The sequence below is a fragment of the Gallus gallus genome, chromosome 23, assembly GCF_016699485.2.
Source record: "Gallus gallus isolate bGalGal1 chromosome 23, bGalGal1.mat.broiler.GRCg7b, whole genome shotgun sequence".
Taxonomy (NCBI): Eukaryota; Metazoa; Chordata; class Aves; order Galliformes; family Phasianidae; genus Gallus; species Gallus gallus.
Window position 1 is genome coordinate 5843911 of NC_052554.1, and position 26971 is coordinate 5870881.

General features: G+C 59.9%; 3 protein-coding genes across 6 annotated transcripts; all 3 read right to left on the reverse strand.

Moving 5' to 3' along the window:
- Positions 1 to 494: 494 nt before the first annotated feature.
- HEYL (hes related family bHLH transcription factor with YRPW motif like) lies at positions 495 to 7253 on the reverse strand. The gene is made up of 5 exons (XM_001234405.7): positions 6826 to 7253; positions 4679 to 4745; positions 4285 to 4368; positions 3810 to 3891; positions 495 to 2640 (listed from the first exon to the last, which is right to left on the reverse strand). Exons 1-5 carry the CDS (start codon positions 6903 to 6905, stop codon positions 1997 to 1999), a joined length of 957 nt encoding a protein of 318 aa, XP_001234406.2. The 5' UTR covers positions 6906 to 7253; the 3' UTR covers positions 495 to 1996.
- A 7859-nt stretch (positions 7254 to 15112) lies between these two features.
- Positions 15113 to 24698, reverse strand: NT5C1A (5'-nucleotidase, cytosolic IA). Of its 3 annotated transcripts, none has more exons than XM_417822.8 (6): positions 22805 to 24698; positions 18928 to 19095; positions 18531 to 18660; positions 18065 to 18187; positions 17490 to 17674; positions 15113 to 17306 (listed from the first exon to the last, which is right to left on the reverse strand). In XM_417822.8, exons 1-6 carry the CDS (start codon positions 23054 to 23056, stop codon positions 16941 to 16943), a joined length of 1224 nt encoding a protein of 407 aa, XP_417822.3. In that variant the 5' UTR covers positions 23057 to 24698; the 3' UTR covers positions 15113 to 16940. The 3 variants fall into 3 exon arrangements, with proteins under 3 accessions (XP_417822.3, XP_040507771.1, XP_015153395.1); XM_040651837.2 differs by lacking the exon at positions 22805 to 24698 and adding an exon at positions 22128 to 22527; XM_015297909.3 differs by lacking the exon at positions 22805 to 24698 and adding an exon at positions 20893 to 20970.
- On the reverse strand, positions 24243 to 26737 carry HPCAL4 (hippocalcin like 4). 2 transcript variants are annotated; one of them, XM_417823.8, is made up of 4 exons: positions 26626 to 26737; positions 25781 to 25950; positions 25447 to 25662; positions 24243 to 25249 (listed from the first exon to the last, which is right to left on the reverse strand). In XM_417823.8, exons 2-4 carry the CDS (start codon positions 25940 to 25942, stop codon positions 25052 to 25054), a joined length of 576 nt encoding a protein of 191 aa, XP_417823.5. In that variant the 5' UTR covers positions 25943 to 25950; positions 26626 to 26737; the 3' UTR covers positions 24243 to 25051. The 2 variants fall into 2 exon arrangements, with proteins under 2 accessions (XP_417823.5, XP_004947935.3); XM_004947878.5 differs by having other exon boundaries at positions 26333 to 26737.
- Positions 26738 to 26971: the final 234 nt, after the last annotated feature.

Genomic DNA, 26971 nt, shown 5'->3' on the forward strand with positions numbered 1-26971 from the left:
GGAAGTTGAATTTTCACTGTTCCCCAGAAAATTCTCCCAGCATCTTTCATGGCCGGGATTGCTGGCTAGCCGCCCCTCTGAACAGAGGCCGCTCTCAGCTGTGGTTCTGTGCGGAGCGTTTCCCACCAGCGTGGAGCTGAGGTGGCTCCGGTTCTGCTCACGAGGGGTCAGCAGACAGAGGGCAGCTCTGCAGTCTGGCTGCAGGATTGGTCTCAACGCGTCCCATGGCATTTTGTGGATGCTGAGAGCTAAATGAAACGACTTGTTCTCAAGCCATGGATTACTGCCAACCTCAGGGCGAGTGCTACAAGTTCCCTGCTGATTTCGACTCATGCAGTGGTTTGCAAAGTAAAAAGTCATGGGAGCAGCCACCACAAGCGGCGTTCCTGGTGGGGACGTTCCCTTACGCTACACCTCAACAAAGCTCATGTGCTGCAAAGCCAGCAGCCAGACTGGCAGAACAGCTGCACATCAACACTGCATTTCACACCAACGGGGGTTGGAAAGACTTTATTTACCACCTTTGCTGGATGTCACAGCTGTGACTCTTAACAGCGAGGCCGGGTTGTTTGCTGCAGCTCTGGGACACCGAGCAGCCACGGGACAGCCGGGGCCATGGCCTCCACTGGTTTTACTGTGAGGGAAAGTGTTCCTGGCTGCTTCTGGCACTGGGGAACAGGGATGAGGAGGAGCAGCAGAGGCGTTTCTGTATGCTAAGTGCAGCGGTGTTCACCAGAACAGCCAGGAGGACTCACTCTCCGAGCAGCAGTGCTGCACACATCACGTGCTGTGTATGAACACAGCCCAGCATGCTGTGCCTTCCACCTGGGGTGGGGGAAAGCCTCTGCTGGAGGGAGCTTCTCCCTCTTTTCCACTGCTGCACTGACCCGTCCGCACTTTTCTTTTTGTGCCACAGCTGCAGATCTGGGGAGACCCTCAGGGTGGGCAACCGGGGCCAGGTCCATCCCAGCAAGCAAAGGCACAGATCCAGGCACAGTTCCAGGGAGAGGGCGAGTGCTGGGACACCCAGCCCTGGGCATTGCAGGAATGCGGCCCCAGAGCCTGAGAGCTTCCGGTTTGTGTTCCTTCCTGCCCAGAGGAGAGGGGGTGGGAGGACAGGAGCAAGGGTGATTCTGCAGCACTGGTTATCCAGGGGCGCATGGCAGAGCAGGAAAAGCTCTTGGGAATGGGACAAGTGCAGACCCAGTGCTGGCCAAGGGCTGCAGTGCAGCACCCATGGTGTTTGGTCCTGGCCCAGGGGAGAGCAACATGAGACCACGACACGGTGCTGGAGAGAGAAAACAGAGACGTGGGAGGAGAAGGGCCAAGAGAAAACTGGGAGGCACTTGGAATGCTGGTCTGACGGCTCCGCGCTGTGCTTTCAATGGGGGAGAGAGGTGAGACGGCTCCTGCAGGGCAACAGGCAGAGGGAAGGGCTGCTCTTCTCATGTCGGTGTCAGAGTCATCCCCTCCCCACAGAGTCCCTTTGAAATCCCACGTCTCACCTCTTCACACCCGGCTGTGGGCTGAGGGCTATTGGAGTCCAACAGTGCTCTGCTGTGAGTGGGACGAGCTGGGGCACAGCGAGGAGAGCAGCGTGCAGTCAGGGCACCGTGGGAGCCCCACTGGGCCCAGCTGTGCTGGGGGCAGCAGAACCCATCCCAAGACTCTGGAATTGGGTGCTGCAGCTGGGGGACACGGCCCAAGTCAGTCTGTCCATGAGCTCCGAGTCCCCAAGGAGATAAGGCAGCAGAGAACAGTATGGGGCTCTGCAGTGCCCCCCATCCCAGAGAACGAGTGGAAGCAGATGGTGCTGACACCTGTGGGCACTGCAAAGGAGAGGATGAGCGATGGTGAGGTGAGGAAGGCAGCGTGAGGAGCGAGGCGAGGGTACAGCAAAGAAATCTTCTGGATGGGTCCTTGGCTTCCGCAAACAGGAGAGGCGCCCGGTCGGCCGGCTCCGCTCTGCAGCCCACGGGCAGCGGGTGCTGAGGGCTCAGAAGGCGCCGATCTCCGTGGCCCAGGAGCGGCACAGCCGGGCTGCCCCCACCCTGAGCGCGGGTCCCTGCGCGGCTGCACCCAGCACTGTGGGCGCAGCGTAGGCTGCGGGCAGAGGGACGCCGGCGGGAGAGAAGAGCAGAGCGGAGATGGGGCTGCCCTTGGCTGAGCCCCCCCTCGGCGCTCCCGACGGAGACGGCATCCGGGGCGCGGCCGCCGCGGTCGAAGCCGAGGGGGCACCGCGGGCCCTGCGGGCTGAGGAAGCCATCCTGCCGGGCAGAGGGCCCCGGTGTGACGGCAGCATGTCGGCGGGGACGCGGCGCACCGGGGCCGGCCTGGCGGCGAGGCGCGGGTAGGACGCAGTCACAAGGAGAGGAGCGGGAGCGGCTTCCCGGCGCGGCACCGGCACCGGGCTGTGCAGGAAGGACCACGGCCACGTCTGCACGGGGAGCAGCGAGGCGGCCGCCGGGGAGGGCTCCATTTCGGCCACGTAGTTGTTGAGATGGGAGAGTAGCCGCAGGCGGATGGGGTCGGCGGTGCTCTGTCCTTCCAGGACGCCCAGGTACCGCACCACCTCGGTGAGGCACTCGCGAAAGCCGATGCTCCTGTAGTCCACGGCCAGAGCACGAGCATCCAGGAACCCTGCAGGGACACGGGGACAGTCAGGCCATGCGCCGTGCAGGAAGGCACGTGTGCCCCACCACCCTCTCTGCGGCACCGTAAGTTTCACTTGAGGCGCTTTGCTGCCGTGTATGGCCGGGTGTGTGCTGGGAACCTCTCTATGGCAGCGCCGGGGCCGATGCGCATCTCTGTGCACAGCGCCGCGTTCCTCTGCCTGAGTCGCAGTGCCTTCAGCCCTTCACACTTCCCTTACGCTGACCTCCCACTGAAGGAATGGCTGAACTGGGGCCATAGGGCTGGGAAAGCTCCGAGCCACATGAAAACCAAGAAGATAAAACACAATGGCTGATTTTTCAGCTGCTGCTCCCTCCTTGTAGCTTGGTGAGACAGTAAGCAACAAAGCAGAGAATGTCACAGAGCAGTGGAGCACTGGACCACTCTGCTTGCCGGGGTCTCTGGGGACAATGCAGCCCTTTGTTGCAGTGCAGTCAAACTGAATATCTAAACAAATGTTCCAGACCGAGTTACAGCTCTGAAGCAAAGCCTGGATGCCAGCAATGTCCTCAGAAAGCCAAAAGTGGGTGGTAAGCAAAGCCAGAGGCTTCTTAACTGGAGCTGTGATCCCCATCCTGTTAACTGGAACAGGACAGAGGGTCTGTGCTGAGCTCTCAGTACAAATGAGACCTTTGTTGAATTTCGCACAGGGCTCCCCTTCTCCTCTTATAACATCCAAGAGACAAAAGGCAAGAACAGAAAGGGAAAAAAGCCTTGTTTATTTGCAGAGTCCCCAAGCAGAACTCAGTCTCTACAGGAAATGTATCTCAGGGAGGAGGGAAGGAGTTTAACATCATTTTTACTGGAAGCAAGCTCCATTTCTGGGAGTGCAACTCTGGCTGGGCAGCTCCACTGGGGCATGCAGTGAGGACAGCAGCACCATCTCCGTGGGTCTGAGATACCAGAACCCGTCCATGGGATGCCGACCCACACGTTACAGGCCATAAAAACACGAGGGCAGGAAACAACCCATTTACCCCTGGGAAAAACATTTCCCTTGGGAAGCAGGCAAGGCAGCATTCATCCTGGTGCTGGCACCAAGGCACGGCAGCACTGAGGCATTCCCTGCTGATGGGGAATTTCCTACCCAGGATGTCACCTTCACCTCGCCCATGCACTTCCAGAGCGGCTCTTACCTGCTCCTCCAGTGGCATGGAGCATTTTTAAGTGATCCACGGTCATCTGTAGGATTTCTGCCTTCTCCAGCTTGGATGAGCCCTGCGTTAGGAGCAGGAGAAAAAAGAGAAAGTTGTCATTTCATGGCCCAGGGCGTTGTGCCTCTCACAAGCTGAGCTTTGCCTGGCGCCCTCCTCCCAAACCCACCTGAAAACCCACAGCACTCAGACACCCATCTCTGGGCACTGCCTCAGGTTTTTAATCAAGCAGAAAATGGAGTTCCTTTCCACCATCACCTCATGCAAACCAAAATCTCCCATTTCTGTGCTTCCACATAGCTGTGAAACGCAGCCTGGATTGAATTCATCCTCCCTTCAGCTCCTGAACATTGTCACTAAATCTAAATGCATTAATACAGTTTTACCGCCCCGTTTCCCCATTCCCTGCGGTGAGGGCTGAGCACAGCCCTGCTGCTCCAGGTGCCGGGGTACCCACCTGCTTCTCGAAGGCGGTGGGCACCAGGCGCCGCAGCTCCGACAGGCTGCTGTTGATGCGGTCGCGGCGCCGCTTCTCAATGATCTGCGAGAGGAAAACCACACTCATTCCTGGTGTGTCTCACAGATTCAGAGCCCTCACAGCAGGCTGAGAGCAGCACTGGGACACATAAGTGAACGCTTTCAGTGGAAAAGCCGAGCAAACAGCGCTCACTAGGTGTGAAGCCTCCCTCCTCCCCACAGCCACAGCTCTTTCTACACGATTTGAGGCCAGATCTCTGCTAAAACCTCTCCTTGGCTGAGGGAGGTTCTGCAGGGGATGGGGCAGACCCGGTTTGGATGACCCCACTGTGTCCCAGGGCCAGGATGTGCCACCAGCACAGCACAGAACTCACCCCTCTGCGCTTCTTCCTGGCTTGTATCTGCGACGTCGTGGTGGGAGACACAGACCTGGGAATGTGGCTGGGAAGGAAGAAAAGGGAGAGCTGCTTGCAGCAGCTGGAGGCAAACCTCAGCGGCACATATGTTTTACACACATTTGCCATCTGCAGTTCCTCCCCCCCAACCCAGAGTGATGCTTTCCGTGATTCTCATCTCAGTGTTACCCACAATACAGAGCTCAGGAACTGAGGACAGGAGCCAGGCTGTCTGAATCCCATTGTCCCCCTGGGAGCCCTCAGCAGCTCAGGGCAGGTTTCTGCACCAGCTGCTGCCTGGCATGTCTTCTTGCACCTCAGACCATGCCGGTGTCTACACGGGGCTGGAAAAGCAGCTCTGGGGCCGGGGCCTCTCATCCCTATGCGCAAACCTTCCAGCCTTGTGCTTGAGCCTGTTGTGTCCGCTGGGTGGGCTTTGTGCAAGCATAGGTGGCTTTATAAGAATAAACAGGCACTGTCTGCATACAGAAATGTGCCAAAGATGAGCGCTGCTGGTGTGGGAATGGGTGGTGTTGTGGGAACGGGTGGTGGGGTGGGAATGGGTGGGGTGGGAACGGGTGCAGGGGATGGCACAGCGCTGACCCGGCAGCGCAGGAATGCAGCCTGCACTCCACAGCAGAGTTCTGAATCTCTCTTTGCAGAGCTGTCCGAGTGCAGCGCTCTTTGTGAGCTCCAGATGTGGGATCCACAGAACTCGCTCTCTGCTAAATGCACCTCAGAAATGTTCGACTGACAGATGTGAGCCACACAGCTGAACTCTGATGGCTCCGATTTCTGCACTGCTCCTCGCTCGATTCTATAACTTGCAGCACTGATCTTTCAACTGCTTATTCCAGACAAAAAGCAAAGCAAACCCAAGCGGCGTCCTGCACTGCTGCAGTGACCCCGAGCTGCGGCACGGCGCACGCACAGCGGACACAGTGCCCGCCCGCAGTGACTCACCCTGAGCCATGGGGAACTGGTTCTCCCAAACCAGCCCCATGGAGACAGAACCCGGTCCAGACACCGTCTCCCTCCCTCTGCCCCACCCAGGAGCCTTTGGTTCTGCCTGACCCCATTGCCCCACACTGCGCTGCGCTGCTCCATGCTGTGGGATGGTTCTCCCTGCTGTGTGTTTGCGTGACATGAGCTGCAGTGCAAACCAACACAGATACCTCTGCATCACAATGCAGTTCTGCATCTCACTTGGGAATACAAACAGACAGAGATCAAAACTCCACTGTTGTACACAGTGAAACAAAACAGGACAATTCCTCCTTTGGGGTATGACAGTGCCGGGAGGAGGTGGGAGGTGTTTTATGTGCAGCAGAAGAGTGAAATGCTGATGCACTGGGAATGGTGTGAGAGTCTGGGGAACACACGCAGGACACGCTGGGGTGGCTGTGCCCAGCTGCCCCAAACCGCATCAGTTTGTGAGAACCTGAGCCTGGCACCAGGCAGGGCAGCTCCTCAAAAAGGGAATTAAATCACCCAGAGCCTCGCTGGCTGCAGAGTGGAAGACACTTGGCTGCCAAAGCGAGTTCAGAAGCAGCTGAATTTCAGATGGGAGCAACTAACAGAGCCCTTCCTTCATCCCCGGTGCCCGGAGCCCACCAGGGCCGCAATCGGTGGACAGCGGCAGGGGATGCCCTGGGCCAGCAGAGCAGAGCACGGGGAGCATTGCAAAGCCCTGGGAGTGCAGCTGCGCCCCGCGAGCACACACAGGTCCTCTCCTCACCGCCCCTCTGAGCAGAGGGAGCTGCAGCTCGGGCTGCAGGAGGGAGGAGGGATGATGGAGCCTGCAAACGGTCATCCTGAAAGCGCACGCTGAGAACTGGGCACCCCTCACCACCCGAGCTGCCTTTCAGACGAGATCAAAGCCGCAGCTGGTGCATGACAAACACCTCGGCAGAGGAGAAGCGTTTCTCACGCGAATCCTCCCCGCTCCCCCCGCGATCTCGGAGCTGTCGGGTCACCGCTCCGGGGCAGTGAGGGACGCCAGAGCCCGAACCCGGGGTGCCCTCACCCCACAGCGGGGCTGCTCCCCGCTCTCCCGCACCCCCGGGTACCGCCGAGCCCTCACCCGGCGTCGTTTATCCCTCGGGACGACGCGGAGCGCTCCCCACCTGTACTCCTCCTCTTTGCCCACGTCGATGGTGCCGTCCGACTCGGTGTCCGACGAGCTCTCCTCGCACAGACGCTTCATCCTGACCGGGAGCGGCTCCGCCAAGGAGGAGGGCGCGGGGCTGAGGGCTCGGCGGGGCCCCACGCGTGTCCGGAGCCCCACGCGTGTTGGAGCGCGGCGCGGTCCCGCGGCGGGCTGAGCGCGGAGCTCGTCCCGTCTGCTCCCCAGCTCCTCCCCTGGCCCCGCTCTGCCTTTCACACCCCCAGCTGCCGCCTCGCTCTGCTCTCAGCACGTCCCCAGCCTCCCTGGTTAATGGGTTAATGAGACATCTCCCAGGAGTGACGGATTACGCGGCCGCGCCGGCGCTCCCAGGTTCCCAGGCCCCCCCGCCTCCTCCCGCTCGCTGGTCGCAATCCCAAGTCTTCCTGTAAAAGGAACAGTCTGTGTGAACCGTCTCATGTCCCCCTCTGCCCGCCGCCCCCCTGCCCGCGGCCCCCCCTTCCACCCGCCGCACATTGGCCTCAGCCCCAGTTTAAAGGGACCGGTGACCTCACTGGCAACAGAAAACCGTGGGAAAGAGATGGGACTGATAAAGCCCTGAGTTGTTTCAGGGAAAAATCAACATCCAGCCCCACACGCACACACGGCTGCGCGGCGCGGGCGGGTGGGAGAATTACGAATCAGATGGAAGCGGCTCCTCTGGGGTTGGAGGGCGATGCCCAAAGGGGCAGTGGCGACAGTGCATGGGGACATCGCCCTGTAGGGGTGTCCTGTGGGGTTCTGCCATGAGCTCAGCCCCCACCACGCTCAAAGCATCCCCAGGTACCCACTCGTGGCACTGCCAGGGTATCCAGGCAGACCCCTGCCCAGCACTGGGTTTTACGGCACAAGGGTGAACTGCTGCTGTCTGCCTCATCCCACAGCGCTGGAAACTTTGACCCGCAGCCCATAGAGAGCCTGGCTTTCCTTGAGCTTGCATGAAGGAGGTGGGAGTCTGTTTGGCAGAGCCCCGCACAGATGAAATCCCCAAAGGCAACGAAGTCGTGGGCATGTGGGAGAGAGAGGGGCGGAGGGAGGGAACCCGAGCAGAGGTTCGCAGTACAAAAATAATGCCTTTTATTTTGAAAAAAAAAAAAAAAAAGAAAGGAAAAAAAAATAATCGGCGCTGAGATCCGGCAGCACGTGGCTTTCCCAAAGCCTTCTGCAGAGGCGCCGGCGGCGATCCCAGCGCCCGGCTTCCCCCCGTGCCCACGTGGCCCTACATCTGCCGCAGCCCCACACCGCGCCGGCCCTCCTGAGCAGCCGCTGCCCTCAGCCCTGGGGCACAGCACAGCCCCGCGCCCCTTTGCTCAGCCCCAGCCGTGGGGTCCTCCGCCCAAACCCAAGCAGAGCAAAGCAGCCGTTCTGTCGGAGGAGTCCCTTGAAGGAGTGGCTGTAAAAGTTGTTAGCTTGTATTTCAAGGTTCAAAGGGACGCAGGACCAGAAGAATTGAAGCTGTATCACTTCGGCGATTTTGAGACCCACTCCTCCCCTCCCCTATCCAAAGTGATTTCAGTTACAAAGACATTCATCTCCAAAGTAAATTTCCCGTAAACGTCTGTTTTTGAGAGATTAATGCTCTTTCCACCGATGAAACTGTGTAAATGGGATGCAGAGATCAGTTCTTTCGGGCCCTTGCTCACATCACACCGAGCCTGAACCAAGCTGAGCCTGGGCCTGCCTCAGGAACACTTTTCTTCTCCATTAGGAAGGAGTTCTCAGTCCAGACTCTGTCTTTTCTGGGCCTTTATCTGGGTTCAATTGAAGTGTAATTGGCAACATGTTTTTCTAGGCTTACACTTCATTACGAACAGAGCAGGGACCCCGAGACCCACTTCAGTCGTAATCAGATCCGTGTTGCAGCCCGCGCTGCTCGGAACCGCCCGTGAAGCCCCGGGGTCGGTGTGATGGAGCCGCTCTGTGGGATCAGCCGGGCAGGGCTGGGGAGAGCTCAGCAGCACCGCAGCGCCGATCCCAGTCCGGCGAGGTGGGAGCATCCCGGGGACGGGTGTCACGAGGACGGGACTGAGCCATCCATCACACCCAGCACTAATTGGCTGCCCTGCTCTGGGGCCAGGGAACAAGGGAACTGTGAAGATTGATGGTCCTTTCCTGCAGCGGAGCAAACTCTCGGGGCCGAGGGTGGATCGGCGCCAGGGACCGTGCTGACCGGTTTGCCCGTGTCAGCAGCGGAGGGCTGTAGCTCAGGGCTCTGACCACCCCTGTGCGGGGACCTCTCCTTCCCCTCCCTCCTCCTCAGCTTTGGGAAATGTCCCCCGAGAGCGGCCAGCTGTGAAAAGCTGCAGCAGCTGGAATGTGGGAGGGAGGAGGGCAAGGCGGCTACAGAGCAGCGGACGTATCTGTTACCTCCCGGTGAACTGACACCTCCGCGGTAACCCCGTGCATGCCTGGAATGCCCTGTCCGCACGTCTTCAGTCAGCATCACCTCCTAACCTCAATCCCACCGCTGCTGCCAGATCCACAGCTGCGACCGCGGCGGCAGAGAATGCCGGGCGGGACGCAGACACACCGCCCTGCTCTGAGGCTGAGCAGAGGGATTCATCACCAACGCGCAGCGCTCGGGGCAGCGGTGCGGGTGGGAGCTGTAGGTACGGCCTCGGCACCGCCTCGCGCTGTCAGATGTGGAGCGCTGCCAACGCGGCATAGTTTGCTGTGGCCCCGCTCCAAACCAGAGGCACCGCATTGTTCGCTTCCCCCCCCCCCACTTCCCCAACCCACGCAGTTCAGAGCCGTCCCAGCCGACTGCTGGGGGCAGTCCAGGGGAGGGAAAAACAACATTTTCCCACAAACCCGCGGCCTCACCCTTCCCCGAGTAGGGACCGGGCAGATCCTGGCTCTGCTCGGGGTTGGCGGAGGCTCCGTGTTGCCCTCGGTGTGTTCGCACCTATTGCCCTGCGGCCAGGAATGCCGCCCGGCCCGGAGCCCCCATGGGATGGGCTGCAGAGCCGCGCCCATCGGGCACCTCGGGATGCTGCTGCAACCCACAGGACGGGACCCCATTCCCGCTCCAGAGCAGCAGTGCTCTGCACACACATCCCAGTGGGAGAGCATCAGACGATGTTGGCATTTAGTTCTCATTGCCCTTCGTGTGCCTCCGTTTTCCCCCCAGCATTGGGCGCTCACTTTGCAGACCAGCAGCAACGGGTGGCAGTTAATATTGCAGCAATCCCCCTGACACTGAGGCTGCCGGCTCACCCCAAACCCAGAGGGTTCTGCACCGTATCCTTCTCTGACTCTCCCCCTTTTGACGCCCTGCCGGTCCCGGCCCCATCGCCGGGCGCTGGAGGGACGTGGGCGGCTTTAGGGCTGCACAGAGCAAAAGCAACACCGGGAGTCGGGTGGGAAAACAGTCCCCGTCCGCCCCCAGGGCTGCGGGGAACACAACGCCTTTGTAACTGCGCAGGGAGTCCGTCCCTCACACAGCCCCGAGCCCTTCCAAAGCCCCCCCCCCCCTTCTCCGGCGATGCTAAAGCACTTCTTCTCACGAGCCCTGGGAGCGATGGGGCCGGCAGACGGCTCGCCGCTCGTTGGCTGTGTGTGCAGCGATCCTGCGAGCAGACGAGAGCAAACAGCAGCGCGCCGCGCCGCGGAGCCGCTCCGCCCGGAGCCTTTCTTCTCCAACCACTTCAAACTTTCATTTCTTCTGAAGCCACAACAAGGCACACTTTGTAAAGCAAATGAGTAAATAGCAACTTTCGGCTTAAAAGGAAAACAAGAGGGAGGGACTGTTTTTAATTACTGGGATTTTAAGAAGGGCTTTATTCCGTTAATTGCTTTCTGCTGTAAAACGTTCCTCCGCGCGCAGCCCCGTCGCATCGCTGCCCGTCGGATGGCGCTGCAGGGGGAGCGGCCGCGGGCGGTGCTTCCATGAGCGCTCCAACGCTCAGACACCCCCGGAGCCCCCCGCCCTCGGGGAAGCACAGACACGGCCCAAACGTCGGGGTTCGGGCGCACGTCCGCCCGAAAGATGGGATGCTTACAGCAGTCTGTAGCCAGGCGCGTTCCCGGCTCGGCGCTGCCGCCCGTGGCTGCGGGCTGCTCCCCTCCCCGGGGTGCAGCGCTCAGGACGGTGCTGCCCTACGGCGGAGCGATGGCGATGGCGATGGCAGGCGCGGCCACCGGCGCGTGCAGCCATGTGAGCGGCACCGCGAAGCGCTCCCAGCGCATCCCCGCTGATCGCAGCCGGCCGGGAAGGAAAACAGCCCGAATGCCCGCAGGGACAGAGGGATAAAGAAGTAGCAGAGATGCACGAAATGACCCTTAGCAGTACAGCACCGGTGCGGAGCTGTGAAGTTGTCACAGATGGCGCAGGGAAGGGACAGGCGAGGAGGCGGCGCGGGCGCCTTCTGCAGTCGGCTCAGCATCGGGGGGGGGGGGGCGAGAAAGGGGGAAATAGAGCAGGAACAGCCTCGGACGCTGCACGCCCTCCGTGCCCCACAGCCCTGCGGTGCGGGGAGTCCTGGGGGCACCGGGGAGGTGCTGGGGGGCGCTCAGCACCGGGAGGATGGAGGCAGGCGGCTGCCACGTGCCAGCCTGGAAAACAGCACGAGGGGTGAGCGCGGGTGGAGGTCTCGGGGCTGGGGCTGCGTGCCGGTACTGGGGGGATCCGCCCCTGCGTCTACACGGCTCCGCTCTGAGCGGGCGATCTCCATTGGGAAACAAACGCGGCGACCCCGGAGCGGAGCAGAGCGCTGCGCCGGGCCTCACCTGCGGGCGGTGGGCAGCGCGGTGTGCGCATCCCGCCGTGCCCGTGGCAGCGAGCGCCGTCTGCAGCTCCTCTCGGGGGGTCCCTCCTGCCAGCAGCCAGCAGCCCGCAGCTGGTGATGAATGCTCACTTTCGCTAATTGAATAGCAGGAAGTTAAATCTTGTTCCTTCGCTTTTCAGGCTGTCAGATGGAACAATCACCCACCTGTGGCACCACCCCAGGGATATAAATAAGGAACAGCACACAATGCTGCCCGAGGAATGGACGGCGTTCCCAGATCTCCCGATACTGTGTGCTGCATTGTGTGCCCGCACGGGAGAGGGCTCTGTGCAGGCGCTGTGGGGATGGGAACGAGCGTGCAGAAGGCACAGCCGTGTGAGCATGGGCCGTGCGAGTGCCTACAGTAATGCCAGGGCTCACCGCTGTGCTAAAACCCTTTGCTGCAGCCCGGGCGCTCCTGCCCTGCATGCTGTGTCCCACAGCTGCCCTGCAACTCAGCACCGCGTGCATGCAGGTGCAAGGGTGACTGCGTGCTGCCGGCTGCCCCACGGGCTCCTTCCCATCACCGCCACCCAGCGCGCTCCCCGCCGCTCCCCCCCCCCGCTCTCACCCCATCCGTTCACAGCCCCGTGCTCCGCCGGGATGCTCCGCTCACAGCTGGGCTGCCCGACAGCTCTGTGCAGCTGCAGCCCTGCAGGAGGGGGGCAGCGGGGACAACGCACACACACACACAGGCGAGCCCTTATTGTTACTGTGAAAGGAAATTATTAATTTGCTGGGAATAAAGTCGGCAGTGAGTCAAAACCCAAAAGCCATCCTTCCTCACACCCTCCCCAGGAGCAGCCACCGCCATCCATTCCCGGCACAAGGCACCACAGCCCCACTTTGCCCCACACACACCACAGCCCCTGCTCTCTCCTGGCCCTGCAGCCACTCTGATGCTGCTCCCGGACCCACAGTGGGGATGCAGCCCTTTGTCAGCCCCTCAGTAACAGCACAGAGGCCGCAACCCTGTTTGCTTTCCCCCTGTCCCATAGCAGGGGCGGCCACGGGCTCCCTCCCCAACGGCAGCCTGAATGAAGCCAGATCCCCAACACATTCCTGTGGGTTTGGGTTTTTTTATTTTCCTTCCCTTTTTCTCTCCATCCCCCCTCCCTCTCCCTCGCTTGGCACGAGCTGAAGGCCTCGGAGGAAGCCGGGCTTGGCAGGAGCAGGGGAGGAGGAGTGGGGAGATGAAAGGCTGCTCTGCAGCATTCCCTTCCAGTTCCCACACTCTCCCGGCGCAGCGCTGCTAATGGTTCCCAGCCGCACCTGGAGGAGCTGTGGAAGTGGGGCCCTGTGCACACACACAGTGAGCAGAAACCCCACAGCCTCACAGCCCACGTGACCTCAGCCCCACGATGCCACCGTGCCCCTCTGTACAGCACCAGAGCAGAACTGCATTGCAGACAGTGGTGCAGTAGCTGCTGTGCTCCAAATGGTGGTGCCCCAGTGGCTGTGCTGTCCCCATCCCTGTGGCACTTGTGTGCCATCACTGCATTCCACACTCGATTACCCCCACAGCCACCCCTCCCTCCCATGGGGCTCCGACAGACAGCCATCAGGCAGCGTTCCTCCCCGAGCCCTCAGCCCTGGGGGGAGGGCTGTGGGAATGCAGCCCCTCGGAGCCCCCCCAGCTGCACAGTGCAGCCCCCACAGCCTCTCACAGTCCCCACTCTGTGCCCGGGGCCGCCCGCAATGGTCCATCCATTATCTGCTCTCTGCACAGATGTATGGGCTCTGCCTCTGTAAGGCCAGGCCGGGTTGGAGTCAGTCTATCTGTGGGCACTGCTGCACGTGGTTTGCTTTATCTGGAGGAGAAAGCACCACTCAGTGCTGGCCCAGTCACAGAATGAGGGCAAAGCTTAAAAATTGCCTCCAGAGCCTGTGCTGGGCTCTGCATCCCCTTCTGTCACAAAAGGACAGCCATGCAAAAACCTGCTCTAAAGGAGGGGATGAGCAGTGAGCAAAGCGAGCACAGAGCACAGAACACAGCCCACGAGTAGCGCAGCTGGGCACTGAACACATGGAGCTGCATTTGCAAACCACGCTGCCAGCTCTGTGCCAAGCCTGGTGTGGGGACAGAGGGTGACAGCAACATCAGCCAACACAGCTATAAATAACAGTGTGGAAGGAACACGACGGTCAGGCCATCCAAACCCTGGCACGGCCCTGCAGCACTGGTAGCGGTGCCCTTTTCTTGCTCTCCTGCCACCAGGTCCTCCCCTCCATCCTCCCAGCTCCAGGTGTTGCTGTCACCCTGTCACCCCTCACTGACATTTCGCCCTCCTGCAGGCCGGCTGCTGCTCTGCACTGCAGAGGGGACACAGAACTGCGTGCACTGTGGGGCTGAGGCACAGGCACCCAGCACAGCCTGGAGCCTCTCACTGCCAGCACTGCGGGGACAACCCCACGTCTGCATGGCATCCGTACCGCAGGGACATGGGGCACCACAGGGATATGGGGCACCACAGGGATATGGGCACAGTGCCCTCCCCATGCGTCCCCACAGGGTCTGAGTTTGCCCCCTGAGCTGTCAGGAGAAGCAGCTCTCACGGCCGTGATTACCTCCCATACATCTGCTCTGATGCAGAGGGGAGGCAGTGGAACACTCCATCAGCTCTGCCTCCACTTTCTCCTCCTCCAAGTCCTTTATTCTAAAACGCACTCATTGCAAAGCCCTCAGTGGCTGATGGAGGGAAAATCTCAGCAAACCGGCAGCAGAGAAACCCACGCTGGCCGCCCACCGGTGAGAGGACATCCCCGACCCCACAGCAGCGAACTTCCCCTTCCCTCCCTCCTGTCAGAGCCACCTGTTGGCTCCTGCGCGCACAGCCCGAGCTCTCAGGGCTCTGCGGGCGCAATGAGGGGCTTCACGTCCTCCATGCGAACTGGGGGTGGGCGCGGAGAAAGCATCCCAGCAAACAGCGCTGCTCAGAAACATTGCTGAGGGCCATGCAGAGATGCTGCCCTGGGGCCTATGGACATTCCTTGGCTATATTTGGTGACGGATGGAGGATTTGTTGCTTCCCCTCAACCCATCTGTTCCCATATCGGTGGGGAGGAGCTACCGCCAGAACTGCAGTGTCGCTGTCCGGGTAAACCCGGTACTTCAGCAGCAATAAATCTCCTCTGAAAAGCTTCTGCTGCCTCCCACCTGCTGGCTGGGAAAAGATCAAGCAGACAAAATCTGCTGCCAAATCGTATTTTTAACCGGGACTTCACTATGAGCGCAGGTTTCAACAAAGGGTGGCTCACGGAGCGGAGGGAAGGATCACATCTCCCACCCTGGAGTCCTCACAGCACTCTCCAGCTCCCGGGGAGCTGCTTTGGTTACGCTTTCTGAAGTCCCCCAAACCCCTCTTCCTCCTCATCACCCCCCTCCCTCCTCCAGAACACCTGGGAGGCCCCAGGCACAGTCCCCAGCCGCTTGCTGTCTGCACCAGAATGCCTGCGGGGGGGAGAAGGACAACAAAGTCGGGCTGCGACCAACACCATTTATTACAGAACACCACCCAAAGGGGTTTCGTTGCCGTGGCAGCTCACTCACAAGAAAAACCACGGGAGAACAGCAAAGCAAAACCGATGGGAGATGGAGTGGTGAAGTCCATTTGTTGGCCAATGCAGCACGAAGGCCACAGCAGTGCCCACTGGGGCTGGAGACACACAGACTGTGCTGGAGCCACTTCCCACACCTTGCCTGGATGCACACACCAATGGCACCCACCTTTAGCAGCTGTACAATTGCCCATGGCCCATCCCATTGCATCCCACCCCATCCCATCTTCACCCCACCTCCCCCCCCACACACACTCTCTGGCAATGCCGTTCCCCCACCCCCACCCCCTTCCATGCTGCAGCTGGGCTTCCAAGATGGGATCTTCAGGAAACACCTGGGAAATACTCAATGGAGGATAAGAAGGGCTGAGAGACACTGCTCAGAGCCCACATCTGTGGTTCACATGGAGACAGGATTTTTTGATGGACATGTATATTAATAGAGTTCTTTCCAGACTTTTTTTGTTGGGATTGCAGACCTCGGTCACTCAGGTGCCACAGAACAGTCTGTCAAAATGAAAGCGTTCAGGGAGGGGGGAAAAGTGCAATTTGCTTTTCACTGCTGAAGCAGGATTTAGTGCAACAAGAAAACAGTCTGCAGAGCCGATGAGGGCATGGTCAGCCCATTGGGGATTGGCTGGAAGGGCCACAACCACTGCCAGGTCAGCTGGAGCCATCCTGCAAAGCAAAGCAGGCATGTACAGGGAGAGCCTCATCCTAGGGAGGCGCTGCAAAGAACTCATGCTGAGTGCCCTCCGTGCCCCATGGTGCATGCTCTGCTTTCAGAACAAGCAAACAAAAAGGAGAGAAGCATGCAAAAGCAATGCTCACATTTGCCACAGGACATGGGGACGTCGATGTGACGCTCACACCCCGCAGAGCAGCGCTCCCGTTGATTCCCCTTCCTGCTCTCTGATCACAGAGGTGGCTCTTTCTCCCAGGGTCTATTCTGGGAACACCACAGCTTTAAGAAGCTGAGGAGAAAAAGATTATCCACCCCTACGGGCTCAGCTCAGAGAGGCAAAAAAATCCTTAAATTAAGTCCCCAAGGCTGAAATTCTCCACAGATTTGAATAAATGGACTTCAAATGACGTTCCTAATATTCTGGGGCTGCTTTTACTTTAATTTAAGCCCCAGGGATGTATCTGCAGACCCAGGAAGGCACACACCAGAGCTGAGATTTGGCTGCTTTACTGCGGGTGCAACCTTGGCACCCAAATTCTGGGCCAATGGCCCAAAGCTCCAAAAGCAGAAAATGGGATTCCTATGTTGTTGTTGTTTTTTTTTTTTTAGATGTATTTGTTTCTATATTTCCAAATATGAAACAGGAACAGTGGTGGGGTCACCATCCCTGCAGGCGATGAAGGGAAGATGGGATGCAGTGCTTGGCGCTGCGGTTCAGTGGGCAGTAGTGGTGGATGGACTGCATGACCTCAGAGGTCTTCTCCGACCCTGAGGATTCCGTGTTTGTACGACAGGAAAGGGTTTTGTTTTAGTACTTTGCTGAAAGCTTCAGGAGGGGCTTTTTGTGCTCACCCCTCTCCAGTCCAACAGCTCAGCCTCAACGTTCACTCTTTGAACCAAAGGCTCTGGGAACCACCTGGGACTTCAGAACAGCTGATGGGTTACACCAACCCAATGGGGAAGTGGTGCCGTGAGGAAGGGGACGACGTCATGACACCGCAAAACACTGAGGTGACAGGAAGCCTTCAGCATCCTCCTCCTCCTCCTCTCGCAGCTCCATGTTGTGCCCTATTTGCTGTTCTGGGGCTGCTTCTCCTGCAGCGGCCGCTTGTGCTTCTGTGCAACGCCGTAGGGGACGTGAGCAGCGACGGTGCCCATCTCCTTGGCTCCCTCCACGTGGAACATCTGATCGTCAAAGAAGATGTGGGGACGGATCTTCTTCAGCAGGGGGCCCTTGGGAGCACCAGCCAGGAACAGCGCTTCATCTGTCTCCAGGCCCCAACTGCGCAGAGTCTTTAGGGCTCGTGCGCCCGAGCTGGCAGCGCTGCGGGCTGTGACCAGGTAGGTGCGAATGGGGCACTCCATCCTCAGCCCTTTGGAGTAGAACTTCTTCTGTAGCTTTCCCAGGGCCTCCAGGAAGCCCTTCAGGGGTCCCTGCAGGAGCAAGGGGAAGCTGTCACTTGGAGACCTCCGTGCTGAGCTTTGCTCCCAGTCCCACCAGGGCTGGATGCACCTCTTAGGATCATAGAATCGTTAAGGCTGGAGAGGACCTCAGAGATCACTGAGTCCAACCCCTCTGCGCCCCAGAGGCTGTTCCTGGCTGCCCCACACCACTACCTGTGCCAGAGGATTGTTCTCGTGAGCCTTTTCATGCTCGAAGAACATGTCCAGGCCGTGAGCCTTCACGATCTGCTCCGACTCATCTGAGAAGAGCACAGCATCGCCATCGAACGCCACACGCAGCTGCTTCTCTGACACCTCCAGGTCTTTGCTGGGGCTGAAGATGGTGGCTGCGGCGATCCCTGTGGACATAAAGCGCGAGGCGAGGGGTGGCAGTTACCCAAGGACCCAAAGAGGATGTGAGCAAACAGCAAGGAAATGCACACACCAAGCAGAGCCTGCAGCTTGGCCCCAAGACATCTTACAGCCAAAACAAGTCCTTAGATAACAAACCTCACTTTGCATGTGAGAAACAAAAGGGGAAAACAGTGCCTTTGCCTTGGAAGAGCTGCAGAGCTCATGGAAAGCCTTATTTGCACAGAAATTTGAGGCTCTTTGGGGCATCAAGGACACCCCATCCTGGTGGGGGAAAGGCAGGACCCACCTGCTCACTGACACCACTGGCACCAACCGCTGCAGGCTCTCACCCCCCACCTCCCCCCCTGAGCTCCCAGGCCAGACCCCGGACTCACCCTCTTCAATGGCCCCACTCACTTTCTCTGCATCAGAGGAGAGGTAGAGGTTGGTGTGGTAAGCCTTGAGGTAACCAATGGGGCTGTTCCCCCCTGTCATGCAGAACCTCTCGATGAACAGATCTGCAGGCAGGGACACAATGGGACAATGGGATGAGTGTGGCTGCCCCAGAACACGGCTCCCAGGAACCATCAGCAGGTTTGGGTACCACAACTCAACAGCACTGCCGGTAGCTGGGCTGTCTCCCAGGGCCAATTCCCACTCAAAGCCCAACAACACGGGGCATGGTGATGGTGGGCAGATGGTTGGACCAGATGACCTCAGTAGTTTTCTCCAACCCTCATGATTCCGTGCTACAGGGAGCAACAGGCCCAGCACATGGTTTGGAGGTAGCAGGGAGCGCCTTCTTCACCCGCTGCTGAGCCATAACTCCCTGCCCACGTGCTGACGCTGTGCTGAGCTCACCGTAGTGGTTGATGCTGTTGATCAGGCGGACCCCGACCTGGGCATGGTTGTTGGTCATCAGGACAATGTCAAAGAGCTCCTCGCTGTCAGGATAGAGCTCCCGAAGCTGCGTGTTCACCGCTTCCAGTGCCTGCAGCATGTGGGGACAGGGAGGTCAGTGAGCCCAGGCACGGCCCTATGGGGCACAGTGCCCCACACAGCATCACATGCCCCAGAGCTGGGGCCACAAGTCACGCTGGGAAAAGGTTGGCTTGGAGAAAACCACCCAGCCACTTTCCTGCTGTCTAACACAACAAGTTTGAAGCTTCCCTTAGGAGATAACGCACTGGCTCAGTTACATACACCCTCAGTGACCCCCCTCCCCAAAACTGGTTTGGCTCCCACGGGCAGTGCTCACCTTGACGAAGGGGAAGGCGGCCCCAGGGAGGAAGGGCTCATTCTCATGGTCCAGCTGGTATTTCACGTAGGCCTCCACCCCCTGCTCATTGTAAATCTTCTGCTCCTCCTCCATGCGGAAAAGCGCCCGTGAGGACACTGCGATGGTGATGGCGTTCTCAGGCTTTGGCTGCATGAGAAGGGTGACAGTGGGGAGGGGGCATCTGTCAGCCCCCACCACGATGCTCAGCCCCTGGAAGCATGGCTGCATGAAGTGGGGAGCAGCCACCCGACCTTCCCCTGCTCCAGCACCATGCCCAGAGCCCCCCCAGGGCAATTGGGCTCCCACAGCACTTCCAGACCTACAGCGCTGCCCTGGGAGGAGCAGTTCACCCCAGCACAGAATGGATTTGTGCAGCTTTTCCCCCCTCACCGGAAAAAGCCACACACTGCTGCTCAGCCAGATCTGCGCTCCCTTGATGCTGTCCAGATGTGACAAGCAGCCCATGCCAGCTCAGCTCATAGAAACACTCGATATAGTTATTGTGGATGGGAACATGACAAACAGGTGCTGCAGGCAGTGATTTATGAGTCATTATTATTAAAGTTTGTAATCCACCAAAGTTAACAAGGGGCCTTCGGTGGGGCTTGGCAGCAGGAGAGAGGCATCCAGCAAAGCCAACCTCATCCTGACCTCCACCCCAGTCCTCCCTCTCCATTCATCTCCATCACTCACTTGCAAACATGGGAACAAATTAAATACCGACAACCAATGAGGAGCTTTGCAGAAGCAGCAGCCTGGCAAGGATGAGCTGCCCAGTCCGCACCAGGGACCTTTTCTCCCTGCTCGTGCTCTGGGGGTTGTTCTGCCCCATCTGGCTCTGCCAGTCCCACCCAGCTCAGGGCGCACCCAGCACTGAGTCACCCACAGCCCCGTGCCATTCCCAGCACCCGGTTCCCCCATGGCAGCGCTCGGGGCCAACAGCAGCCGCATCAGTACCCAAAATCCCCATCAAGGAGATTAAGCAGTGGGCGATTAGGACTGGATACAGATGAGTTGAGCTTGAAAACATCACTGTGACCGGAGGGACCCTGTGCAGGGAAGTAACACCCAAACACACAGAATCACATCCCACCCAGGTCCCCCCCTCAGGTGCAGCTGCCTGCTAGGTGTTAACTATTAACTCCTCTCCACGCTCTAACCCATTAATTAATAACTGTGGTGTCATGGGCCATTTATTATGTGAAAATATTAATAACTGCTAAAGGTCTCGGGGGCATCCAGCCATGCAGCACACGCCCTGCAGCGCAGGCACCTTGCAAACATCAGCAGGCTGCTCCAGGTCCCTTCGCTGCCATTTAGAGCCTCCAGGAGGTTAATTTAAGAGGCAATAAACACAGCAATAAAAATAACCATAAGCTCCAGCTCTGTCCCAGCGTGGGCTGCCTGAGCCCTGCGGGTGTGAAGCGCAGACCTGCCGGATCCTGCTTGCTCTGCCACGTGAGGTCGGTGCCGTTGGAGCAGGTGAGCCCCATGCAGGCGCTGGCACAGCCCACAGCAGAGATGTGCAGAACCTGTGCTGACAGCCCAGCGCCTGGAACAGCCTCCAGGAGGTCCCCAAGCTCCAGATCCCAACTCCGACACAAGTGACCTTCCCAGCACACACAGGCTCCATATAGAGCAAAACCCATCGCAGCCCCACACGCCCCTCTTTCAGCCTAAAGGTGGATTCCGACAGTGACTCCAAATACCACATTTACTTCCACAGACCCAACAGCTGGCAGCCTTCTAATCGCCCTGCTAATCACACGTAAATCCCGAGCAGCCCCCCAGGATTAGAGATGTGGAAATCCCATGAAAGCTGAAGGTACCCACGATGGCACTCAGCACCCACAGCTCCCACTGCCACCCCGAGGGGACCCCGCTCTGCACTCCCCAACGTGGAGATCATTCTGCATCACCCAGGGCTGCATCTGCCGGACTCACCTCCCTCCTAAAACAGGGAGGAATGATGACAGCTCCAGGTAATGGAAAAGTCTGAGTCCTCATGGCCAAATTTTAAATTTGGATATGAGTTTTGATGTGAAATTTGGACAGAAAAACAGGACTCACACCAGGGTCAGGCACGGATCCCCTCCTCAGCTGAAACATCCCCAGAATCCCTGCAGCCACAGAAACCCAGAACAGGAGGCAACGTGATGAGCAGGACAGGGCATGTGGGTGCAGGGACAAGTAGTGCACCCGCACACATGGAGGCAGCAGCTCCCAGCAATGTGCCCTCTCAGCCCTGCACTGTGACACCAGAGAGGCTGGGGGACATTTTCCACATTGCTGAAGAGTGACAAACCTGATCGCTGACCTCCCCCAGCTGGCAGAGCACGGCTGTGGCAGCACAGGAAGAGCAGAGATCCTGCAAACGGATCTCCATGGGCTGTGGGGACACAGCATTCACCCACTCCCTGGCCAGGAATGCACTGCCCAGAAATGCTCCCCCCAAAATCACACTGCCTCCCACCACCCCATAGCCCTGCTCTGGGAAGGAGAGGTACCAGAAGGTCCGGTACCCACCAACAGGACGGACACATAGACAGGACAGACAGACCCAGCACATGCAAGGGCATAGATGGACCGCAGCCAGCTCCATTTCCCACGTGCACAGGGAGGCTGCAAGCCCCCTGCTCAGGATCGGATTAAAGCTCATGGCAGTGGCTGAGATGTTTCTGAGTTTTCAAAGCACATTATTTATAATGCAGAAAAGTGCTCCACAGCCATTCATCATGAGGAGGGACAGCTGCCTGGCTGCGGGCACGGGCTGAGGGTGTGGGGCTGGGTGGCACAGAGGGGTGGCACAGCCCGAGCTCTGAGCACCCACATCTCAGCTCTGCCACTGATTCACCACACCAGCAAACTTCAGCACTGCGCCGTGCCTCAGTTTCCCCATCTGTACAGCTGAGAGTGCCGCAAGGAGAGGAAGAGGAGGAGCTTGGGCAAACATCTGCAGGAGGCAAAAAGCATGGCATGAAAGACAGACGGCTGTATCCTGCTGTCAGTTTCCCAACTGCAGGTTGAAGGCAGCAGCGCTACCATTCCTCAGCAGGTCCTCGACCAGGGGGTCCCCAGCACGATGCCCCCGTTTGGGGCCTGCAGAGCCCTGCCTTCCTCACTGAGGGAAACCCAACATGACTGGCATCACATTCCCCCGTGCTCCCCATCTCACTGACCTCACACTGGGTGCTCACAGGCAGTAAGCCCAGAGCCATCTGCAGCCCCCGGCCAGGCTGCCAGCACTGCGCGGCTATTCTGAGACACGGCCGCACTCCCATTTTTAAACCCAGCAGAGCTCAGCCCTGGTTAGATAACACAGGCTCTGCTCTAATCTCCCAGAGCCCAGTGGGGGTGGCTGTGCCCCCATGGAATCCCCAAACCCACGCAGGGGCTGTGGCTCCAGGCTGTCCCTAGTTCTGCCGCGGCCACGTTGCGCTCTCGGCTGATGGCTCAGCGCCGGGCACCAGCAGCTCACGGGGCACGAGTAGCTCTGCAAGGACATCTCAGCCCGGGAGGGACCTGGGAACATCGCTGGTTCTGGAGAGACCCCGGTGCTGTCACGTAGGACGGAGGGGTACCCAGAGCTGCCCCAAGGACCTGGAAGGAGACGCTGGGTCAGAGAAAAACTGCGGTGACCCAGACAGACCCCAGGGTACCTGCAGGAATCGCACACCCAGAGGGAACCACGGGAAACCCGGAGACAACGCACCCGGAGGGCGCTGGAGGAGACCCAGAAGGAACGCAGAGGACCGGGAGGAGATGCGCGCCTGGAGGGGGGAGAGGGGAAGCGCAGGGGGGAGCGGAGCACCCGGAGATGGAGCAGCCGGTACGCAGCGCCCGCCGCAGCTCTCACCGATTTAGGCTTCTTCTTGGGGGTGAGGTTATCGTAGAACGCCTTCGCCTCATCCCAGGGCCGCCCCGCCGCTCCCGGTGCCCCGGCGGTGCCCGGCGGCTCCATGGCACAGCGCTCCGTGCGCACCGGGAGCTCCCGGCGGCGGAACGTCTTTATACGGCATCCCATGAAGCTCCGGGGTTTCATCCCACCGGGCCGCTGCTTAACCTCTTCGGGACCGAGCCCGCCCCGCCCCGCCGCCCCCAACCCCATATTAACGGCTTCGGGGGAACGGAGCGTTCCAGGGCTGAGACAGTCCCAGGGCAGCCGAACTCGGGGCTGGGGGAGAAGTGCTGCTGCACAGAGGTGCCCCCCAGCCGAGGATTCCTCCGCGCCGTACGCAGCTCTGAGTGGACGCGGTATTGCGGGACTGGGGTGGGAGAGGGGTTGCGGGGAGACCACCGTCCCCGCGCGGAGCACAGCCCTCCCCCTGCCCAGGAGAGCGGCTCGGGTGCCCCCTCCCCTGTATCGCAGTTCAGCCGGGGGTGCCCAGGGCTCAGCCAGCTGCTCGCACCCCAAGCCCTTGGGGACACCATTCTGGAAACTGAACGCCACTCCAGCCCCGTCTCAGCCTCCTTTTCCCCAGGGCCTTCGCAGCTCTCTGCGGCAAATCCTCGAGCTTCCTCCGGGGAGGCCCCGAGGGGACCAAGAATTTCCCATTCCTGGGATCACCCTCTCACCATCCTGAGCCACTGCCCTTTGCACGGCAGCCCTGGCACAGACCCATGTCCCCATAGCGCGTGTGATCTGCACTGTCCCTCCCTCCCCGGGCACTGCTGAGCTGCACGCTGCTCCCGGATCGGCACAGAGCTGCCCCTCCGCAGCGCTCCCGGGAACACAGGTGCTGATTTGGCACCGCCCCATCCTCCTCCTCAGGACTGGGAGATGTGGGAGCACTGTGGGATGGAAAGATAACCACGTTCCTGCCCACAAGCTGAGCCAGAGCTGCTGCTAAATCTGGGGAAGCATTTAAAGTTGGTGAGAGCTCCTTAGCAACAGGCACTGTCTGTGCAGGCTGGTGATGAAGAACAAAACGTGTAGGGAAGCGGGGGGTGGAGGGCTGATGTGCAGCAACAGCACATCCCAGCAGCTGGCAGTGCTGTAGTGGGCCCAGGATGCAGCCCCCAACCCAGGGGCAGCCGGGGTCCCACTCCTGGGGGACATGTGAAACCTATTCCCCAACAAGAGATGCCTGGTCCTACCCCCCCCCCACACACACCCAAGATGAAGTTATTCCTTCCCAAAGCTTCATGCACAACTGGAGGGTTATGCTCACACCACCTCCTGTGCCAGGACCACTCTCTCCCCAGCGTGTCACAGGCAGAGGGGAGCCCCAAAGTGATGCTCGGGAGCATTGCTCTCCCCCTGCTCCCCTGCTGAGCTATTCAGGGGAACGGCAGCAATGGGGGACAGTTTATTTTTCCATTAAAAAAAAAAAAGAAAAAAGGAAAAAAAGTAGGTAACTCCACAGCCTCCTAACAGATATCACAGTCATTGTCACCACAATGTGCAGAATAAATACCACTCTGTGACAATATTGCTGTCCTGGGACAGGAGGGACAGAGGCAGGGGGCTGGGACAGCAGGCACTGCAGCGGTCAGGAGGGCCAGAAACCCTCCTGGCATCCTCAGTAGTGTCAGGGTAGTTCTGGAAGTCATCCACAAGAGATGGGGTGGTTTCTGGGATCAGACATGTGCCACAGCCAAGGGTGGCCTTGGACACTTCCTGAAGTCCCCTGACCAACCCTTGGCGATTCCCACCATCAAAAGCAGAAGCAAAAAATCTACAGCTGTGTGAAGAGGGGGGGTGGAGGGCAGGACACAACCTAGGACCAGTCCCGAGCCCCAACAGCCCCGTGGGGTGCTGCCAGCAGAGCAGGCACCAGGGCCAGGACCCTGAGCTCTTCAGCAACAGGGTCGGTGTGAAGGGGAAGAGCTGGGACTGGGATCCCCATGGGGACAGTAGGCAACAGGGTGCAAGGACAGCTGGCCCTGGGGTGTCAGGATGCTCCCCCAGTTCAGTGGTTTAGCTGCAAGGTCTGGTTTAGGGGACCTCGGGCCAGCAGTGCCCAGGAGCAGAGCAGAGGGGTGGCAGCAGGAACAGAGCAGGGGGCCAAGCAGGCACGGGGCACTCAGCATGGCATGGGGACAGAAACCATTGTGGGGAGCTGAGGTTGGCTGCAGCCAGTCCAGCCCTGAGCCCCAGGCCCTATTTCTGCACATCGCCCTGCAGCAGGAGGACGATGGAGGGATCGCTCTTGGCCGCCTCCTTGAACTCCTCTAGGGAGATCTGGTCGTCCTTGTCCTTGTCCATCTTTGTGAAGATCTTGTCGACGCGTTGCTGGGGTGTCAGCCCATCTTGGTTCATCCGCATCATGATCACAGTCCCCACCATCTTGTAGATGGCCTGGAGCAGGGAGAGGAACGGGGTGGGAGCAGGGTGGGCAGGAGGTGCTGGGACAAGGCAGGGCTGCTGCCCCACACAGCCACCTTTCAGCCAAGATTCCGGACACCAAAACCCATTCTTTGGTGGCCAAATGGGCCCCAAACCTGTGAAAAACCCACAGAAAATGCAAGCTACCCCGCTTATTGGAGCAGCAGTACCTCAATGATCTCCAGCATCTCCAAGCGTGTGATCTTCCCGTCCCCGTCCAGGTCGTACATCTCAAAGGCCCAGTTGAGTTTCTGCTCAAAGGTCCCCCTGGAGGTGACAGACAGGGCACAGATGAACTCTCGGAAGTCGATGGTGCCGTCGCTGTTCTTGTCGAAGGTGCGGAAGGCGTGCTGGGCAAACTTGGAGGCGTCACCATAGGGAAAAAACTGTGGGCAGAGGAGAGAGGAGAGAGATCGGAACGGGGAGGGGAGCTCACGGAGCAGAGCCCAGAACAGCAGGAGCGGGGTGCTCCTACCCCACGGGTTGTGCCCAGTCAGAGCCCACCTTGATGTAGAGCTGCTGGAACTCCTCCAGGTTGAGGATTCCGGTGGGGCAGTCCTTGAGGAAGCCCTTGTACCACTGCTTCAGCTCCTGCTCGCTGAACTCCGTGCTCCTCACCAGGTCGTCCAGCATCTCCGGGGCCAGCTTGCTGCTGTGCTTGCCCATGGCTGTGCCTGGGATGGGAAATGTGGGGCTCTGAGTGCTGGCTATGGGGCAGCCGTGCTCCCCAGCACCCCATCGCCCCCACACCCCTCCCACAACGGAGCTGACCGTCCCAGCTGGTGGCACTCACACTGCCAAATGCCACCGCAGTGACTGCAGTTCTGTGCCATTGGCATCGAAGCGGGGAAAAGTCCCACGTGCAGAACCCAACCCGCAGCGCCCACCCGGCCGAACTCTGCCCACAGCGCTGCACTGTGTGGGCAGCACACGCAGCGGCTCCGAAACACACCGTGCCCACCGTGGCTCCAGTGACACACACTGTGCCCACGCCGAGCACACGTGGCAGGCAGAGGCCACATCTTGCCCAGCATCCCATCAGCAGCTGTCACCCACCGCCTTCAGAGCTGGAGCCGAGGGGGCGTCCGGACGCCGCCGGAGCCGCGCGCACCGACCCCCTGCATTCTCCCCCCTCCAACACCAGTCAGAGCTGCATCCCCGAGACGGAGAGAGCGTGGGGAGGGACGCGGCGGTCGGGCTGGGGGATGGCACTCGTGGGCGTGGGGGCAGCCCGGTGTCTCCATCCGCGATACCCACAGCAACGCGGCCCCGACGGCACCGGCGCCGACGGCCGCCCCGGCCCGGGCAGCGGCTCTCAGCCCCGACGGCCCCAACCGTCCGCTCATTACCTGTCCGTGCGGAGCGGGCACGAGCGAAGCCGGTACCGCTGGCGGAGGGGCAGCGCTGTCGCCCCCGGCTTTGCCCGCGCCGCTCCCGCCCCTCTCGCAGCCTCGAGCACCCGCCCCCCCCCCCCCCCCCCCTCCAACTCCAGGCACTGCCCGTCCATTGGCTGGGAGCGCTGTCAATCGGTGGTGGGTGGGGGGCGCGAGATGCGATGCTGGGGGGCGTCCTGGGGGGGCTGGAAAGGGAAATGGGCATCCAGGGGCGGCAGCACCGATGTCCGGGGGTGTCCCAGCCTGGAGCAGAGTCCCCGCACCTCCCGCCCCGCTGCTGCCCGGGAGAGACCCTCATTCC

Coding starts and splice junctions, on each gene's coding strand:
- HEYL (XM_001234405.7), bottom strand. CDS start 6,905: ATGAAGCGTCTGTGCGAGGAGAGCTCGTCGGACACCGAGTCGGACGGC. Junction 4,369..4,678: donor CCAGGAAGAAGCGCAGAGGG/GTGAGTTCTGTG, acceptor TTCCTCTCGCAG/ATCATTGAGAAGCGGCGCCG. Junction 2,641..3,809: donor CCATGCCACTGGAGGAGCAG/GTAAGAGCCGCT, acceptor GTGTCCCTGCAG/GGTTCCTGGATGCTCGTGCT.
- NT5C1A (XM_417822.8), bottom strand. CDS start 23,056: ATGGGGTTGGGGGCGGCGGGGCGGGGCGGGCTCGGTCCCGAAGAGGTT. Junction 18,188..18,530: donor CAACAGCATCAACCACTACG/GTGAGCTCAGCA, acceptor CCCTGCCTGCAG/ATCTGTTCATCGAGAGGTTC. Junction 17,307..17,489: donor AGAACAATCCTCTGGCACAG/GTAGTGGTGTGG, acceptor TTGCTCCTGCAG/GGACCCCTGAAGGGCTTCCT.
- HPCAL4 (XM_417823.8), bottom strand. CDS start 25,942: ATGGGCAAGCACAGCAGCAAGCTGGCCCCGGAGATGCTGGACGACCTG. Junction 25,663..25,780: donor TCCAGCAGCTCTACATCAAG/GTGGGCTCTGAC, acceptor CTCTGCCCACAG/TTTTTTCCCTATGGTGACGC. Junction 25,250..25,446: donor AGATGCTGGAGATCATTGAG/GTACTGCTGCTC, acceptor TCCCTGCTCCAG/GCCATCTACAAGATGGTGGG.